This window comes from Rhea americana, unplaced genomic scaffold (genome assembly GCF_003343005.1).
Source record: "Rhea americana isolate MKP2758 unplaced genomic scaffold, rheAme1 scaffold_225, whole genome shotgun sequence".
Lineage (NCBI taxonomy): Eukaryota > Metazoa > Chordata > Aves > Rheiformes > Rheidae > Rhea > Rhea americana.
The window spans coordinates 389,697-407,372 of NW_028186341.1; the positions used below are offsets into that span (position 1 = coordinate 389,697).

The 17,676-nt window shown below is 56.5% G+C and overlaps 1 protein-coding gene across 1 annotated transcript in view; it reads right to left on the minus strand.

Annotated features, from left to right (window-relative positions):
• Nucleotides 1–1,186: 1,186 nt before the first annotated feature.
• Nucleotides 1,187–17,676, minus strand: part of LOC146595465 (L-gulonolactone oxidase-like) — an 18,738-nt gene continuing 2,248 nt past the window's right edge. The window contains exons 2-12 of the mRNA XM_085305677.1: nucleotides 16,761–16,862; nucleotides 15,974–16,099; nucleotides 14,388–14,482; nucleotides 13,148–13,238; nucleotides 11,722–11,907; nucleotides 4,463–4,570; nucleotides 3,916–3,992; nucleotides 2,859–3,008; nucleotides 2,362–2,526; nucleotides 2,045–2,135; nucleotides 1,187–1,712 (exon numbers count right to left, since the gene is read on the minus strand). Coding sequence (XP_085161803.1) covers nucleotides 1,584–1,712; nucleotides 2,045–2,135; nucleotides 2,362–2,526; nucleotides 2,859–3,008; nucleotides 3,916–3,992; nucleotides 4,463–4,570; nucleotides 11,722–11,907; nucleotides 13,148–13,238; nucleotides 14,388–14,482; nucleotides 15,974–16,099; nucleotides 16,761–16,862 — 1,320 coding nt within the window. The 3' untranslated portion in view covers nucleotides 1,187–1,583. The remainder of the gene's footprint in view (nucleotides 1,713–2,044; nucleotides 2,136–2,361; nucleotides 2,527–2,858; nucleotides 3,009–3,915; nucleotides 3,993–4,462; nucleotides 4,571–11,721; nucleotides 11,908–13,147; nucleotides 13,239–14,387; nucleotides 14,483–15,973; nucleotides 16,100–16,760; nucleotides 16,863–17,676) is intronic.

Sequence of the window (17,676 nt, forward strand, 5' to 3'; positions counted from 1 at the left end):
AACAGCCTGCCTTTTGCTTCAGGCTTTTCCCTGGATTTGAGAGCTTCTGAATTTGCACTTCTCAAGTGTTTGTTTTGTTTTGTTTTGTTTTGTTTTGTTTTGTTTTTTTTTTTTACATCCCATCTTACTCCAAGGGCTGGAAGATAGAAAAGCCTCCAGCTAACAGGAACCTTGGGGACAAGCTGTCTGAAGCATCATCTCCCACGTGGCAGCTCTTGGCTGAGTGAGGATCCCCCCRAGGCTGTCTTTCACCTCATGTGCCTGTGTGCTGGCCACACATGTGCCGAGGCCACAGTGGGAACCTTCCTAGTCCCTAGAGACCCTGGTCCCCAGCTCTGCCTTGCAGCTGGTTGCTCACCATCTGCCCAAGCAGAAAAATAAACATGAAATTTGCCAGAAATCACTTTTGACATGACAGTACCGCTCAGACACCAGGTTTGTTAACTGACTTTGCATCCAAGTGCAGAAGTGGGTCTACTCGACAAGCTCACAGGAGCCCAGGACCAGCATCAGTGCAGAGTCCACAGCACCCTGACCTTGGCCATGAGGGCRTCTTGGGGTAGCTACACCCTTAGGGTGATAAAACTCCCAGCAACGCAAAGCATCTCTCTAGAAAGGYTGTCGATCTGTTGGTCTGCCCTGGCCATTCATGCAGACCATCTGCCTGTGCCTGTCCTCCCTTATACCAACATGAGTAGGGATGGGGTTAAGCTGGGAGGGAGCAGCTTGGGCCAGCGTGGAGGCTGCCCTTCCGTGTAGAAAAGTCTAGTCCAGCACTGAGAACCTGTGGGTGCTGTTGTGAGCTCAGCTTCTCCCCAGGTTGCGGTGAAACATGCTCCTCCAACCCCTCARTTCTCACCCATTCCCATCCTTGCAGAGGCTGCTCCTCCAGGGCACCYGCTCCAGAGTGCTGGAAACCTCCCTGTGTTTGGGAAGCAGCATCCTCAGGCTAAGCCCACTCTGCCCAGCCTCTTCCTCCCAAAATCTGCCCGTGTGCCTCTGTAAGGAGAGCCAGGCCCAGGYCTGGCCTCTGAGGACCCAAGTGGCACCTACGCAATGGGCTCAGCTCTCTGCACCCAACCAGCTGTGCTGTTACAATGGCCCCCTTCTCTAATCCCTGGGGCTGGGATCACCSTCAGACACATGCCTGAGCTGGGAACACATGTTCAGGTTGGCTTTGCTCAGAGAAAAGATCTTTATTGAGGCATCAGCTTGGACAGGAGGCACATGGGGCTGTGCAGGTTGCAGGTCTTGGGGTGGAGTGGGGGTGGGGGGTGGACAGGAACATGGCACACCTGAGCTGCTGGTCTCCTGGAGTGATTTCCAGGCCCTGCAGAGGTCCTGCTGGCATTAAACATGGGGGCTGGGCCCTGCAGCATCTGGGTTGCTGGAGCCTGGAGATCAGCACAAGCCCCTTCCCATGGGGCCAACTCTTGCAGCCATCCATGGTGACAACTGAGGACAGAGCTGGGGGTGCAGCACCTTGGAGCCATGGAAGACCATGAACTTTGGTGKATCCAGAGAACCAGGGCTGATGGGGCTGGTCTTTCCTCTATCCCCTGCCTCGCCCTGTCCTCACATCATCAGTAAAACACCTTTTCCAGGTAGGTGTTCAGGAACATTCCCGTGGGATCCAGCTTCTCACGGACAGCACAGAATTTGGGGAAGGCTGGATACATGATCTCAAAGTCCTTCCGGGTGCACGTGTGGGCCTGCAGGAGAGAAAGCAGTCAGGGTCTGCCCATTGCTCTGCTGGCCCTGGATGCCCCCAGCATCGCAGCACGGGGGGCACCTCCTTGCCCTTATCTGCACACCCAGGGTGGCTGGCAAAGAGGTGTAACCCCGCGTGCAGGGGGCTGCAAGCCATCTCCTTAAGGCATCCTCCCTGCAGTGCATAGCGAGCAGGTGGATAAGAGTGCCCTTCTTGGACTCTCTGTGGACTGCAGCCCCCCAGATGAAGAGCCTGGATGGACAGAGAAGGGGAAGTGACCCCCTTCCCAAGCCCCAGGCTCCCTCTCCCCCTGAGCAACAGGGCTGTGGTTACCTTTGCCCAGTGCGGTCTYCCACCATGCTTCTTCATGATGCCCTCATAGGTGAGCCAGTAGTTGAGTCGAGGGACGTTCTTCCCGTAGGGYCTGGAAGAGCAGTAGAGCCATTCGCACCCCCCGGAAACCTCCTGGAGAAACCTTCTCCTGGTGGAGAAGGGCTCCAGGGCAGACATCAGGGACCTGCCACTGCCTCTTTCACCAGCACTAGGGGATGGAAACCCTCTGGGGTGCAACCCCAAGGGAAGGAGGAGAGGAATAGGATGGGATGGGGTGAGGTGGGGGATGCCCCCGAGCACCCAGCACTGCAGCTCACCGGTACATGATGATGTTCATGTAGCAGCTGTCCCGCCGGAAGCAGGGGCTCAGCCAGATCTCATCTCCCTGCGCAAAGCGCACCTCCACGGGGTAGTGAGCCACTATCTTTGGGTTGTTCTCCAGGGCAGCTTTCAGCTCCAGCAGGGCCTCCTTCGTCTTCTCACTGCCCAGGARCAGTCCCCAGCCCCAGTTAATGTTAGTGTGGCCATGGCCAGCTCCCACTRGGTTGGAGCCCTCCCCCAACCCCATCCCCAACCCAGTGCTAATTCAAGGTATGCAGCAGATCTCTCCCATTTCTTGGGGCTCACAGGCCCCAAGATGTGCCATGGGAGTTGGATCTGGTAGCCCAGGACAGGACACAGAAGGGTCCCTGTGCTAGGCCTGCAGGTGGGCATGGTGCTGCGAGTCGTGCTCCTTTGCATGGCGGCATCGCCAATGCCCCTGGAGCAGAGCACAGGCAGGGGATGGWCATGAAGGGGCTGCAGAGCCATTTACATGGGAATGGCCCAATCCTGAACGTGCTGCTTGAAGCGACACTCGTAGTTGAAGATCTTGTAGCTGATGGCAATGTTCTCCACTCGGGAGCTGAAGAGGAGCCAGAAGAAGAAGCGGTTGATCCAGCCCACCAAGCTGGGCACAAAGGTGCTGCAGGGAAGAGAGCAGGAGGTGAGGCTGGACCCTGGAGCTGCAGGACTGCCRCGGGCGGGGTGGGGGGAAGCTGCAATACCCCAGCCATAGCACGGGGATGCTGGGAAGGAKATGCCCTTCTGGGAGGCTGTAAGCAAAGCAGGGCAACCCACTACCATGGTCCTGGAGCCCAGGGCGATCTGCAGCACTACAGGGAGCTGCTATGCTCCTTGCAATCAAATCCGGGGCCTGCGGCCTTTTCCTCAGCTCCCATCTCCACATCCAGCTGCAAGTCAGGAAAAGGGTGCTGAGTTGTTACCCTCCATCCTCCCTCCAGCCTGTGCACACAGCCTTGCTGAGCTGGGGACACCAAGGGCCAGCGGGGACAGRGCAAAGCTGCCCCTGGCTGAGGGACACTATCAGCATGTTGGGGGTGAACCACTTAGCAGCATCCAAAGCAGCCACATCCCTCTGCTCCATACTCATTAAGTCCAGGCAGGCTCTCCTGTGCTACCAGGGTCCTGCTTTCCAGCCTTGGTGGCCAGGCTGGAGCTCCTCTATCCAACTTAGGGCTCAGGATGTGTCTGCAACCAACTCCATCTCCCAAAGGCTCCTTTCCTACTGCAAACCCACGGTGCTCCCTCTCTGCGCACACGAGAGGGCASTGCAGACCCAGACATCACTCCTGGGCTGAAACCTGCTCCTTTCTGCAGGGAAGCTTACTGGAGGGGAACAGACGAGAYTTTCATCCCCAGGGTGGGATCACCTGGTAAAAAGTCCCCCTGTGCCACTGTCCCTCCCTGCTTAGGGCAGCCAGCATTAAGGGAAGCAGCACAGGAGTTACTAGGGCATTTGGAGCGGTGCAAAGGGCCAGCAGCCCTGGGAAAAACCACCCTGTCCCTTCTTCCCCCGAGTGTGTTCCTACCTGATCCAGAGCAGAAACTCCAGCAAATAGTAGCCAATGGCGTAATCCCAAAACCAGCTGGCAGAGGAAGAGGGGGGCTGAAAAGCCAAGCAGAGGAAGGTGATGATCACTGGGGACCACYGGGACCTGCAACTTTCCTCACCTCACTTGCCAGCAGGAACCAAGGCGGGTGGCATGCACCTCGAATGGGAGCAGGGGTTTGGAGAAGGGCATCCTGGCGCCACCCAATCTCTTCCCAATGGTAAGATGGGGCCACATCCAGCCCCAGGAAGGGGCAAGCCTCATGGTGCTGGGCTGGAAAGCAGGCTTTGCAATGGGAATGCCAGGAGCTTGGAGCCAAGGGACAGGCCCGGCTGCCAACAACATCAATGCTTCTCCCCCCAGGACTGCAGAGCCGCTCCTGGTCCAGCCCTGGGATACTCCAGCCCAGCCCCAACTCCCGTTTGCAGCATCAGCCACCCCCAACAGCCCTTGTCCTGCCTGGTTTCCCAAAGCGCTGGCTCTGGAAGGGCACCTGGGCTTTCTCCCTCCCATTGCAGGGGCTTGCCTTGCTGGTGGGGTCCTGGTAGATGACACTGACGTTCTCGCTGTGCGGGAACCACAGGAAGCGGAAGTATTCGGATCTCTTCAGGTGGTCATCGAGATGATCGAGCACCTGAAACACCCCAAGAAACCACAGCTGGTCAGCACATGCCCCTTTGGAGCAGGTGAGGAGACACCTCAGGGTCTCCAGGCCAGCCGTGGAGCTGGGCATCACCAGTGCTGGAGCAGGGCCAAGGAGATCATTTGCAGTCTCAGCAATTCTGGGGCTGGAGGGGAATCAATGCAGCCTGGCTGTTCCAGGGAGGGGAAAACAGAGACCCTTGAACTCAGCTGCTGGGAAGGAGGGGAACGGGGCATGCCTGTGGTCTTCTCTGCCTCAAGCAGGCTGTGGCGGAGACCTCCGTCTTGCAGGCACTGCTAGCTCCTTCCCGCTTGTACAGCGCCTGGCACGTGGGGTGCCCAACATCATGGAGCACCCTGGAAGGATGAACCTGGAAAAGCCTGCACCCAGCAGCAGCACCCCAGCTCATGATCCTCCACACCCTCTRCACACCCCCGGAGATACGCAGAGCCCTGACCCGCTCGCTACACCCAGTGAAGGYGCTGGAGGGCGACAGCCCTGGTGGAGGCTGCTGCCCCGGGCTTTGCCGAGGTGCTCCGTCACCTACACAACACCCCTACCCAGAAGCRAAAGGGGCGGGTGCTGGGGAGCGAGGCCCCGAGAGCTTTTCCCTGCTCGGCTTTGGTTTCCTCCCAACGCTGCCAAAAGCACCAGGGTCCCAAAGCCATCCTCGGCTTCTTGGGGAAAACACAAAATTGCCAAATCGTTCATAAAGACACAGAAAAGCTTTGAGAGGAGCCGTGCAGCTATGCTCCGTAATCCTGCAGAGAGGCTCAGAGAAACCCCAGCCACCTTGCTTTGGGACGTCTGCCTGGGAAGGTCAGCGCGACCTTGGCTGAAGCCACCCGGGTCATTCAGGAGACCTGTTTTAACGAGCTATTCAGTGCCAGGCTGGGCCGTTCCAGCATCGAGCGCTTTGCCGCGACCCGCGCGGGGGCGAGACCTCCGTGCGGCCGCGCTGCCCCAACGCCGGTGGAAGCGGAGGTGACGGGAAGGCGGGGAGCAGTTACTGCACGCGATGAGAATTAACAGCCTGGTGCCCGCAGCTCCCAAAGAGCCAGGAAACCCCCTCCAAAACGCTCCTGACAACAGCCGATTTGGGGGGCTGAAAAGTTCTTTTTTCGGGTGCTGCACCTCCGCAAGGAAACAGCTGCGGACTAAGCAAGAGAAACAGGGCAAAAGCCACGATCGCACGTTTTCACCAGTTTGGCTTAGAAACTAATGCGTCAAGTAACCGGGGCGGGGAGAGGCCGTAGCAGGCGACAGCTCTCCGCGCGYTTCCGCAGGTGACGGGCGTTTCACGAGCGAGCTGCCAAACGCTTCGATCCTTGCGTCCTYGCAACAGGAGGATATCAGCCTGCAGGAAATCAGCCTGCAGAAAAGGAACCGGCGAGCCCGCGGGACAGCCGGAGCGGAGGCTGGGCGGCAGCAGCCTCGGTGCGGCGGAGGCGACGCCGGCGCGGGGCGAGACCCGGGGCGCTTGGCTCGGCGGCAGCGGAGCTCGCGGGGTCCGACCCGGCGCTGGCACGGCCGGGGTTGGGGCTGGCGAGCGGCTGCTCCGGCCCAAAGCAAGGAAACGGCCCTGCACCCGAGAGGTCGCTCGGCTGCAGCCGTGCCTGCTGCGGGAGGCCRACGGCTTGCATGGCTTCACGGGCAGATCCGATAACCTAGCGGAAGAGAAACCCATCGGCTTATTGCATATATAGAAACTGCCTCCAGCGCAGAAAGGCCCAGAGCTGCAAAGYGATCGGGGGAAGAAGCATCTCGTCTTAGACTCATCCCTCGACCACGCCAGGCTCTGCTGCGCTGAACGGCCCTGTGCTCTGACCCGGTCTTGTCCTCCTTAGCCCGCAGGCAGGGCTGGGGCAAGGGCAGGCTGGGCTCAGCTCTGCCACGGTGCAGGGACACGCAACACGGTGCAGGGACACGCAACACGYCCCTCGCATGGGCGGCCCCGCTGATTTGCCCCTTGTAAATTGGTTATTTGCCCAGCCGCAGTGCTCCCGTGCACGCTCCTTGCTGCTCCTCCCCAAACGCCCGCTCGTCTCCAGCGGGCCTCCTTCCCAGGCACCAGCAGCAGCCGGCACAGCTGAGGGGGTTTGTTTTTTGTTTTTTGKTTTTTTTTCCCCAGTGATGGAGACTATCACGAGGCCAGGAAAGAAAGCAGACAGATCTTATATAACCGCAAATCCACGCCTGGCTCCTCGCACACATATATTATTTGCAATGTCTTAGATAACTCGGGCTTAAATATTTCAARCAAGCTTCTCCCTTGTCATTATTCTCTTCCGCCTCGCTGGGCCGCTCGACATGAAAGCCAGAGATCGGGAAGGGGGCGAGGAGTGGCAACAACCAAGAACTGATAATGGCATGAATATTTATCGCACGCATTCCCATCTCGCTCTCCTAACAGTCCCGAGGGATGGGGCGAAACAGTCCTTACGTATGCGGAGAAAGTAAACAGGCAAATTTTCTGGTCGAGGAAAGGTGCCAGAGGATGTGGTGAAGGTCCAAGCGGTCTAGTGGGACAGGTGAGGATGGGTGTGAGGTGTGAGGTTCGGTCCGTGACCTAGGGGCCATCAGCACCACGAGGACGTGGCAGGTCCCACCTCAGTGCATATCTCAACCGGGGTGCTGTCTGCCAGGGGGCACCAGGGAAGCCACGGATCAGGCTGGCTCAGAAGAACAACGGGCTGTTCCAAAGCAAAAGATCCCATGAGCCGACCTCTGCATCTGGCAACACCTAAATGCAACTCGCTGTATGCTGGAAGAGAAACGTCCTGCCAGGCTTGCCTCACTGCTGCATCTTCCTTTCCCATCTTCCAGGAAAGATAAGACCCTGAAGTACAACAGCTTTGGACTGGCCTGGTGTAGCCCTTGATATGGCTAAAGGTGTGACAGCGAGCAAGCAGAGACACACTAACAGGGCGAGACAACGCACCCAGACCTCCACCCATCTTCCTGGGCCAGTCCAGCCACCCACTGCACTGCACAACGAACCCTGGGTCGCTTCGGATCAGTACTTACAAAGACGACATTGAAAAAGTGTATTAAATTCACATTCCTGGTGGTGTTCAAGCCACCCTAAAAGGGAATCGAATAATTCAATCCTAAAAAAAAGGAAAAAAAATAAGGACAGCATTTTGCCAAGCTCTGCTAGAGCTAGTGCAATCCTGAGATAACAGATGAAGATGCCACTAAGGTTATGCACAGTGAAAGATGTAGGAACTCACAGAAAAACAAAAACGGTTAAAAAGGTGGTTGACAGCAGATCCAGGCACCAGAGAAGTCTGGCTTTCGTGGCTACTGATTTCYTCCTCCTGCTGGACTCCATGCCTCGGTTTCCCTATACAGAAACCTAGCTCTGGGCTCCTGGATGTGTGCACAGCCAAATCACCACAACTCATTTTAGGGCAGAGGTTCCCAAGCTCAGAAGCAGAAGACAACCATGCTAGTCCTTGGCCATTAGCCACACCTAGTGGCCCTAGTGCTGGCACCCAGGATAGCAGCTAGCTCCACCAGGCTGCAGCGCAACGAGCTATTGCAGGCAGGAGAAGCAGCCAGTGATGACACTAGATGTAGATGTGCACCACAAAACTGTCCCCTTTTGCCCATGTATCWCACATCAGGATAACGCAGTTGCACAGGGAAAGTTGAGCTATGCCCTGCTGKGGTGGGACCACGTTTCTGCCTGCATCTGAGCAAACACTTTGCTCCACCCAGTTTCCCAGAGCTACAACAACGCGTGCTCCATCCAACTTCCCAGCACCATGAGGGTAAGAAGGCTCCAAGCAAACGCACCCAACAGCTAAAGGGAGTTTATGTAACAGCAGAGACAGGGTTGTTCCCAGGAGAAAGAGGCTRTGTTCCTTAAAACTGCTCTGCAGAAATGCTCACAGGGCCTTCAAATTGTTTTCCAAGGGGTCCAGGTCACACCCACTGTTGGCTGCAGAACCACGAGGAGACCTGGGTTTGTAAAGCCAAGGAGATGTATCACCCTCCGAAAGGACATTTCATGCCTCTTCCAGGGAAATCAGCCATTCCCCTCCATCATGCCAGGTGGTCACAGGATGCCCTTGCCTGGCTCACTGCATCCTCTTGCTCTCCACGGTCAGTTAGCTCAGGTCTCATGGACTACACGCAAGACATAGGCCTTCAGAAGGGACATGGCCACAGAGAGGTGGTGGTAGCTGGGGCAACTGGGAGAGGATGGACAGCAGGACAGGTGGAGAACTGCCAGGGGACGACAGCATGTGAAGCGTTCAGAGCCATACAAGATCCTGATCTGTGAAAGACAAGCTCTGAAACCCTCCTCAGAAAGCCACATCCCTTGGAGATGTCCCAGATCAGGCCAGTCACTAAAATGCTGAGTTAGACAAGAGACACCTTTGGCAAGACRGAGACAAGCAAGACCAGCAGTGTGGCAATTACTTTAAAGGGAATTTTCCATCATGCTACACAAATGCAGCTCTGGACTGGTTCTGATGTGGGATTTAATTCAGTCTAGCCCTTGAAAYATGTGATGCGTAAAACCCATACTCATCCTCAGCACAGTTCATCCTAAGCTCAATTCAAAAAAAAAGAAAGAAAGAAAAGAAAAAAGAAAAAGTTAAATCCAGTCTTCACACTGGCAGAAGGACAGCCCATCCTGGAAAACACCCAGACCTCACTGACAAAATGGGATCGAGTCATCCTCAAGAGCACAAGATGCTCAAGAACTATTTTAGGAGGCCCATCTGTCACTGGAAGATGCTAGGTTCTCCGTCAGCTGAGCAGCGAGAGGCAACAGGATGGGAGATGATACCTCCCAGGAGAGGACACAGCTCGTGGGCACGGCCTTGCTCTGCAGGCTGCTGCTCCGCTCCTCCCGGACCTGCGCAGGCGCTGCCTGGCGCTGGGCACACGAGCCAGAACCAGCACAGTCATCTCCTCATTTTTGCTTCATCACATCAGTTCGCCAGCCCAGCCCTGGATTTCTAGCAGGGACAATTTTCTCCAGCTGTAACAGTAAAACTGCATTAGGCTTAGTCATACGTGCCTCGAGTTACCAGCTCTCAGCCGGCCTGCGGGGGCTGCCAGCGCCCGCGAGCGCTAGGTTAAGCCTCAGAGGCTGGATGGAGGTTTCAGCTAATCCATTTTGCACCGACGTTTTTCCACCGCTACGAGCCAGCGCACGGCTCTGACGCCTGCTCGCGCGGTAAGCGGCAGTAACCCGATCTGCGCCGGCGCGCAGCCCCGCAGCGGCCCGGGGACGGCCCCCGGCGCGCCGCGGCCGCGGGCGGCACGAGGAGCTCGCGCTCTGCACGCCCCAGGAGCGGGTCCCGGCCGGAGCAGCTCCCGGCCGCACGCGGGTTTCTGCATCCGCAGCCCCGCAGAGACCAAACCCTCTCCCTTTAAGAAATTAAGCACGGTTGTCCGCTGCTCCGAACCCCGGCTGAAGCAGGACTCCACGCGGCTCCGGAGCTGGTCTCCTAGTCCAGCCTCTTCCCCAAAGACGGCACCAGCCGTGCTCGAGGGCGTCAGAGCTTCCCGGGATTGGCGTCCAGGAGCGCGAGGTGCAGCGCTGCAGCCCGGCGGCAGCCCGTYCTGCGAGCAAGGATCCCGCGCCGTGGCCCGCGGTGATCGAGCAGGAGCCAAGCCCAGACGTTTCTGCGTGGCAAAGGCCACAGCGACCTGCGCGTTGCAGGCCGACTTTGCGTGGAGCGGATGAGGTACGTCCGCACGAGCGGTCCCACCAGAAACTCCCTTCCGGCGAAAGGCGGCATGTGGAACGGCGATGGCTGCGCCCCAGGCCACCGCGCGGATCTGCTCTGCAGCCTCCTGCAGCCCAGCGCGCGGGGGGAGAGCGGGACCCAGGACGGTTCCCACGAGCGGGACCTCTGCGCCCCACGAACGTCCCACGGCTCACGGACCCATCCTTCCCTTCTGCTATGATCTGGCCCAGGTCCCCCCATTGCAAAGCCACCTCTGAAATGCTGTTTTGGCTGCGGGGAGAAACCCCTGACCACGGCCAGGGCTCAGGGCAGGGACAGCCCGGGTGCTGTTCCTCATGGAGAGGGGGACGTTCCCCAGGGACATGGCCACRTTCCAGCTCAGGAAGTGCTCTCCARAGCCCAGGATGAGCACAGAAAGTCTTTGATGGTTCACCAAGTACACCTGAAGCCTGCAGCCCTCCTTTGCAGCCGTGAGCTGCTCTGGGTCTGCACAGAGCACTGAAACGGGGCTGGTCAGAGCCACTAAAATCAGCTACTCTCATCTCAGGCTGGAGAAACGCAGAAGTCGCAATCAACCCAGCCCAGCTTTGAGAGGACCATGGGAGCAGCTCAGGGGTGAGACACTTGGTGGCAATATGGAAGGAGGTCAGCTTCTTCCTTCACCTTCACACCTCTGACCTGCCCAGGACAGACTCAGAGTTGAGAGCAACTGGGAACGCACATGACTTCTTGTGAAGACCGTAGCCTTGCAGCTCTCAAAAGCGACCAGGCAAATAAAGAAAATCACTGTCTTTTCAACATCTTTCCTCGCAGATCTCCCTCCCTGCCCTATTCCCACAGGCTGCACAGGGGTGGGGGGGTCACAGCAGAGGTGTTTCTATCTCCTCTGCTGCCCGGGAAGATGCCGAGCTCCCAGCTGCTCTTTYGCAAAGGTTAAAGCAAATGCAAGCGGCTGTCCCTGTCACAGCTCTTCCCGGGCTGCGGAGAAGCTGGAAATTCAGGGGCTCCAGCACCRTCCCTTCAGCCTGCGCTCCCAAACCCCACTCCGCTCCTCAATGTCTCCACATCATGATGGCACCACACGACACCTCTTGCTGCAGGTCCCGACCCGCCACCTGCCCGATGTGGCAAGGAGGTGGCATYGACAAGCGCTTCTTCTCCCCACCCACCTGCACCACTCTAATCTCAGCAGATGCTCTTCCCACCCATGGGAGACTGAAACGGCCTTTCCCAAAAAACAAAGTTCTCTGCTTTGCCRCCATGGATTATTTTCCAGCCAGAAGACACCATGAAGATGCACAAGAACTATAACCCACACACATTTGGAGGATTTGCTATCAAAGCATAACCCCTCCCCAGGCCATTTCACCCTGCAAAGAACTTTGCTTCTCCTCAAGGAGGCTTCAAAAGCATGAGCTGTGGAGGTACCTCAGTGAGGGTGGACGGGAAGGCCACCTCGTGCAGATGGAACTGGGGGACGCACTGGAAGGTGACCGTGAGCACGACGCCCAGGCAGCCCAGGTGCAGGCGGGCAGCCTGGAAGAYGTCTGCGTTGACCGACTCCGAGCACTCCAGGATCTCCCCCGAAGCAGTGAGCAGTGTCAGTGCCACGACCTGTCGAGAGGAGAGCRAAGCGTCATCCCTAGGAGCACAGCCCACCAGGGAATGGTCTCCTTGGTCTCCTCTTCCCCGTTTACACAGAGGAAAATGGACAGTATCAGAAAACAGGAGCACAGAAGGAGAATAAAGTAGGGCAGTGCTAATAATTCTTGCGTACTCCTCAGGAGTTGCTCTGGATTTGTGCCCTAGGCTTCCAGAAGACATCTCTCCAGCCCTCAGCAGCAGGTGGGTACCTGCCTGTGCCTTCTCCAGGCTATGCATTTAGCAAGCGATATGGGGCAGCACAGGGCTGGTCAGGAGCAACAGGAAACCTCAAAATGTTCAGCATAACCCAGGGCACAGAGGGGGGAAACCATGGAGGAACACACCCAGCCGGAAAACCCCAGGACCCTCTGAACCTGCTGCTGGAAAGGGCCTGGTGTCCCATTTCCGTGCTGCGCTGGGTCCCTGCAAACCCCAGACCACGGGGCTGGGGGCTGTGCACGGAGACGCCAACACCACGACCAGCATGACAGGGAGCTTTCAGCTGAGCTGAGCTCCACCAGCCCCTCTGTCTCCTCCCACTGTTGATTTTTCAGCATAAAAGGATCCCTCCCTCCCTCTCCCTCTGGAGGATGTTAGGAAAAATCATCAATTAAAGAAGTAAATCTCCTCCAAATGACTTCACTCCTCTATCATCATAGGTGGAATTACCAGACAGGATTTGAGTTCAGATTGAAGGATTTTCCATAACTATTTAAAAACAGACCTGAGCCCCAAAGAGATTTGGTTTCAGGGGAGCTCAGACAGGAGAAGAAATGGTTTTCCTTTGATACAGAGGCTATTCATTGGTTCTAAGACAAGAAGCCCAGGGAGAGGAGTTTGGGGCCTGGAATGCCTTGGTTGGCTGATGAGGTTTTGCAAGAGATCAGCAGACCCAGGCTACTCTGACCCTTTGCTCCCCGTCGGGGACTTATGCCACCATCAAGGCGGCAACATGAGGCCAAGGGCTGCGGTTCGGCAGAGGCAAAAAGCCCTGGCAATGCTGCGTGGGGGTGCACGGTCACACATGGCTTTCAGCGTGCGTACGGGGCCAGCCAAGCTGGCCACGGTCCTCCGTCGCCCCAGGGCCAGGTGCACCAGCTTTTTGACCTCATGCTGGGACATCCGCCTTGCAGGCCAGATGCTGAGGTCCATGCACCCTGACACGTGCCCCCTCGCCCCTGCGAGAGCATCCCGGCGGTCCCGGCCTTACCTGSGTGGGGAGGATGCCATGCTTGATCCCAGTGTTGTGCGTCCCCGTGCCGATCACACCGGCCGCTGCCACCTCGGAAACGGCGCCCAAGCTGTGGGCGGATGAACAGGTCAGGTGAGGATCTCACCGCCTAAGGTCTGGCCAAGGCTGACCTCAGCACCATCYCTCCAGCCACGCGGGCAAGGCAGAAGGTTGGGAGCAAAAGGAGAGCGCTGTTCCCACTCTGCGCTCCAAACACCCTTCCCACTTCCAGCTGTGGGTGTCTGTGTCCTGAACCGGACAGGGTTTCGGTGCCTGTTGCAACCTTTTCAGTAGGTTTCACTGCCCTACCCCACRGCTCAACCCCACGCGCGACCTTAGCTGCTTGCTCGGGGCTGGGGGGGGGGGCTGTTCCTTCCAAACCCTCTCCCCAGCCTTGGCCAGGCCTCTGACGAGCTGATTGCTCRTATGACCAAGGAACACGTAGCACTGAGCAAGCCTGCAATTAAAGAACGCTTTTCCCCTGGGGTCAGCAAATGAAAGAGYGCGAGAAAGGCCCTCTGCAGCTGCTGTTCCTTTCCAAATGCGTCTCCCAGCCCATTGCGAGGCAGCCGCGGCGAAGCAGGATCGGGGGGTTCAAGGTGGCGGGAGGCTGTGATCAGCTTGGGGACTCTGATCTTCCACACAGGGACCCACCACCCATCGCTGCACCTCTGGTGACAAGAGAAATCCTAAAGCGATGCTGAACTAAGACCCTCCCACGCCTCCCACTAACTCGTTCCAGCGGTTAATTACCCTTCGCCATTAAAAAACTCATTTCTAGCCTGATTWCATCTGCCATCAGCCCGCTTTTATGCCAGAATAAAGAGCTGTCTGCTGTCAGCCTCTCTCCCCTGCAATGCACCCAAGGAGGGCAGCGCTAATCTTTTTAGGGCTAGGGAGAGCAAAGCTTTTATTTGCGACAAAAAAGCACCAGCCTGGTGGCTGCAGGGAGGTCGGTACGAGGACGAAGGCTCCCTCATCCAGGCAGATGAACCAAGGCAAATGAACGAAGGCAGAACCAGCCATCTCATCCTGGTCATTTTGACCTGTGGTCTACAGAGCCCCCAGCAGAAGACCAAATCTCAAAGCAAACACCCCTATTTTGCAGTAAAAGCTCCTCAAATGTCCCTGTGTTGTCATGTCCCAGTACATAACATGGGGCAATGACGGACAACCAGGAGAATACCAGGGAAGGGCCCCCAGCAGGCATCTCACTCACTTGGCCAGGGCCAGTCCATGCTTGCTCAGCTTGACGTTCAGATCCGAGAGGAAAATCCCACCTTCCACTGTCACTTGCTGCTTCTCCTTGTCCACCTGTGAAGGAGTGGATGCAAGGCAAGAGGGAGTGGRTGCAGAGCTTGGTAGAGGAGCAGCCCATGCACAAATGCACCCRCTCAGCGGATAACATCTATCCAGAACAGGGTACCATGTGGTATCACTCCAACCTGAGTTGCCACCTCTCTCCAACTCTAACCCAACCCTAAACATCCGTGGTACCCTTGCACATCATGCAACGCAAAAGCTGCAARTTCTCCTAACAGACCGTGAGCTGGGCGAGCAGGCACCTCCAGCAAAGCTCTACTCCTTGCCTTGCTCAGCCAGCTTCAACCAGCTCCTGTTCCAAGGGTGGCTCATCAGGAGCTCCTTGTTCCGCTTCTGACAGATGGAGCTGTCAGGGAAGGAGCTGTTCTTTAATCATTTATTGCTGTTAATTACCATTAATGACCCAGCTCTCAGGATTTACTGCTGCAGTTGAGTGCTTCATCTTCAGCTACGCACGTGTTTGTGCGCACACATAGGTGCACCCTACCGAAATGCACRTGCATGCGTATGCACAAACACATGTGTGCGCACAGCCACACCCCCCCACACTGGCAGTCCTCTCGCTGTGTTTACAACCAGCCAGCTGTCCAGCCCCGGTAAGGGCCCCGTCTCTCCCTGGGCCCTGGATGCAAACCAGGGCACGAGAACACCCCTCACTTGCAGCAGCTCTCCTTCTCCACCAGTCAGTTAGGATGTGATCCAAAGACAACCAGTCAGAGCTTCCTCCTGCATGGTGTCAAGCATAGGAAACTGGAATGGAGCAATTCTCCTCCTTCCAGTGGGGGCATTTCCCACCTTACACAGGAAGAAACCACAGACCACAAACATCCACATGAAATGCTCTGCCAGGCCTTTGCTAGGCCACTGTGCTAAGGCACGTTTGCATGTTTGCATCAAGTGAGCTATGTTGCGTTTCCCAGAGCATCCTAAGAAAGGTTGTCCTGCCAGATATCTGCTCTCCACCCAGCAGATCATGCTGGCATGAGGCTGTCAGGCAGAGGTTAAGCCCTTCCACCTACACAGGCAAAGGCTAAGCTTGGTGGGATCTACAGCGATGCAAAACCAGGATCCTCAAGACAATTGTCATCTCCTCCCTGTTCATCGCAAGAGGGAACATCACCACGGTCCCTGCTCTCCACGCTCCAGCATCTGTCCTAAATAATTCTGCTATAAGGGGGAAGGAGCTGTGGGTTATGGGAACATGGACCATGTTCCTCCCCAAAGGCAGACTTTGCATTCATTGCATTCTCATAGCTGCTGCCTATGCTTCCAAAGCAATCATTTCACACAGGAAAAATCCCTATTGACCAGTCTTGCACCAGCATTTCAGTGTTTGGCTTGGGGAAAACCCTTGCTATAGGAGAGGAAAGCCTCCCAGTCCTTTCTTCCCCCACCCCAGCTATGAAGATGGTACTGCAATGCCTCCCAGCCCTCAGTGGCTGCAGACAGGATTGCTGCCATGTTGCCAGAAGAAGGTCTCACCTTCAGGATCCTGTTCATCTTCCCCATCTGGATCATGAAGTCATCGGTGCAGGCGATGTCCGAAGGGGAGTGGCCACCTCCCACCACCTTCACTCTCTTGTCCCTTTGCCTGGCCATATCCAGGATCTGCAGAGACAACRCAGCACCCTGAATGCCCTCTCAAAGCTGAGGGAGGTGCCAGACTGACTGAGACTTGGAGATCTTGGGTTTCTCTTGCACACATTTAGCTCTCTGAAGGTCAGAGTGATTAATCTTATCTAATCCCCAGGGTTCCTTCTTCAGTCAAGGGCAAGAAACTAGCATCTCAAGCAGATAACAAAACTCACCCATCTTTGACATCTGCTTTACATGGATGATTCTCCCATTGCCTGGGGCGAAAACCATTGTTGGAGCCCAGACATCTTCTAAGACAGCCATTAGGATCAGCCCAAAAGACATGATGCCCATCCGAGACACCCTTGAGTGACCAAGGCATCCTCAGAGCTGACTGAAGTGACACAAGACCATCAAAATTCCCCTGGAGGTGCCCAAATTTCCCTGAGCTAAACCCTACTCCAACCCAGGGATGGAATGTTGGTTTTCTACATCTTTCAGATGCTTCACACATCTGCTAGAGCATCTGTTGAGAGGCAGTTTGGTAGGATGGACCATTTCCTGGAGCTGAGGACTGATAGTGTAATCATCTGTGGTCTTTATGACTGAATGCAATGGAGCAGCACAGCCCTTCCTGGCCTTTCTTTCTCTTAATTTCTAATTTCCCTTCATTTCCTGAAACTACCTGCCTTACCTCCCGGATTTCCTCAACAGATGTAGGCTGGAAGTACAGCTCTGGAGAGGAGCCATACGTCTTGGCCCAGTTCTGGAACTTGACTCCTCCTTGGCCGTGAACCTAAATCAAGAATATGAGCTAAAGCAGAGGAAAGCAAGTTCTTTTTCTGGTTTTCTGCATAACCCATCCTTCACCTATCAAATCCACTGTCCCAGGGAGCCTTGGAGAGCCAGGTTTCCAAATGGATTTGATATTTATGGAGACAGAGGGTTCACCTCTCCCTCTTTAAACCCTAGAGTGGAGGTGTTTCCATTTTAGGGAGACAGTCTGGGCTCTCTTTGAAGTCAGTGGAGAAAAGTGGGAGGATTCCTTGATCTGTGTGAAATATCCTCCCCCAAAGCAGCCCATCCCTTCCTTGTGTGCCAAAGTGCAACCATGCCCTCTTGGTTCGCACATCCCCTTCTGCTCATGCTCTGATCTCTGCTCAGACCCAGTCTCAGCACCCATACCTAGGTTGTGGCCTGCAGGTTTGGCCTCACCATGAGGCTCTGCCTGTGACCTTGCTCCAACCTCAGCCCTTGACTCCAAGACGCTGACCCCAAGCCTGGCACGAGGGTCTGAAGCGCCCAGCTCCAACCCATCCCAAGGAGGGCCCTGGGTTAGCTTGGGACATTGCTGGGGAATTTTTTTAGTAGGTTCTGGTTTGGGGAGATGGATCTCCCGGCTGGGGGCTCCACGCAAGGAAGGATCCGCACGGGTTTGGACACCAAACCCCAGAGCAGGGGGAGGCTCCCTCTGCCCCCAGGCAGGACCGGCTCCATTGCACGCCGGGGGAGCCGCGTATTCCCGTCCGCTCTCCCGCCGTCTCCTTCCTCGCGTGTCCCCGGAGCCTCTGCTCCTTCCCGGGCTCGTTTTCCCCCCCCTTCCCCTCCCC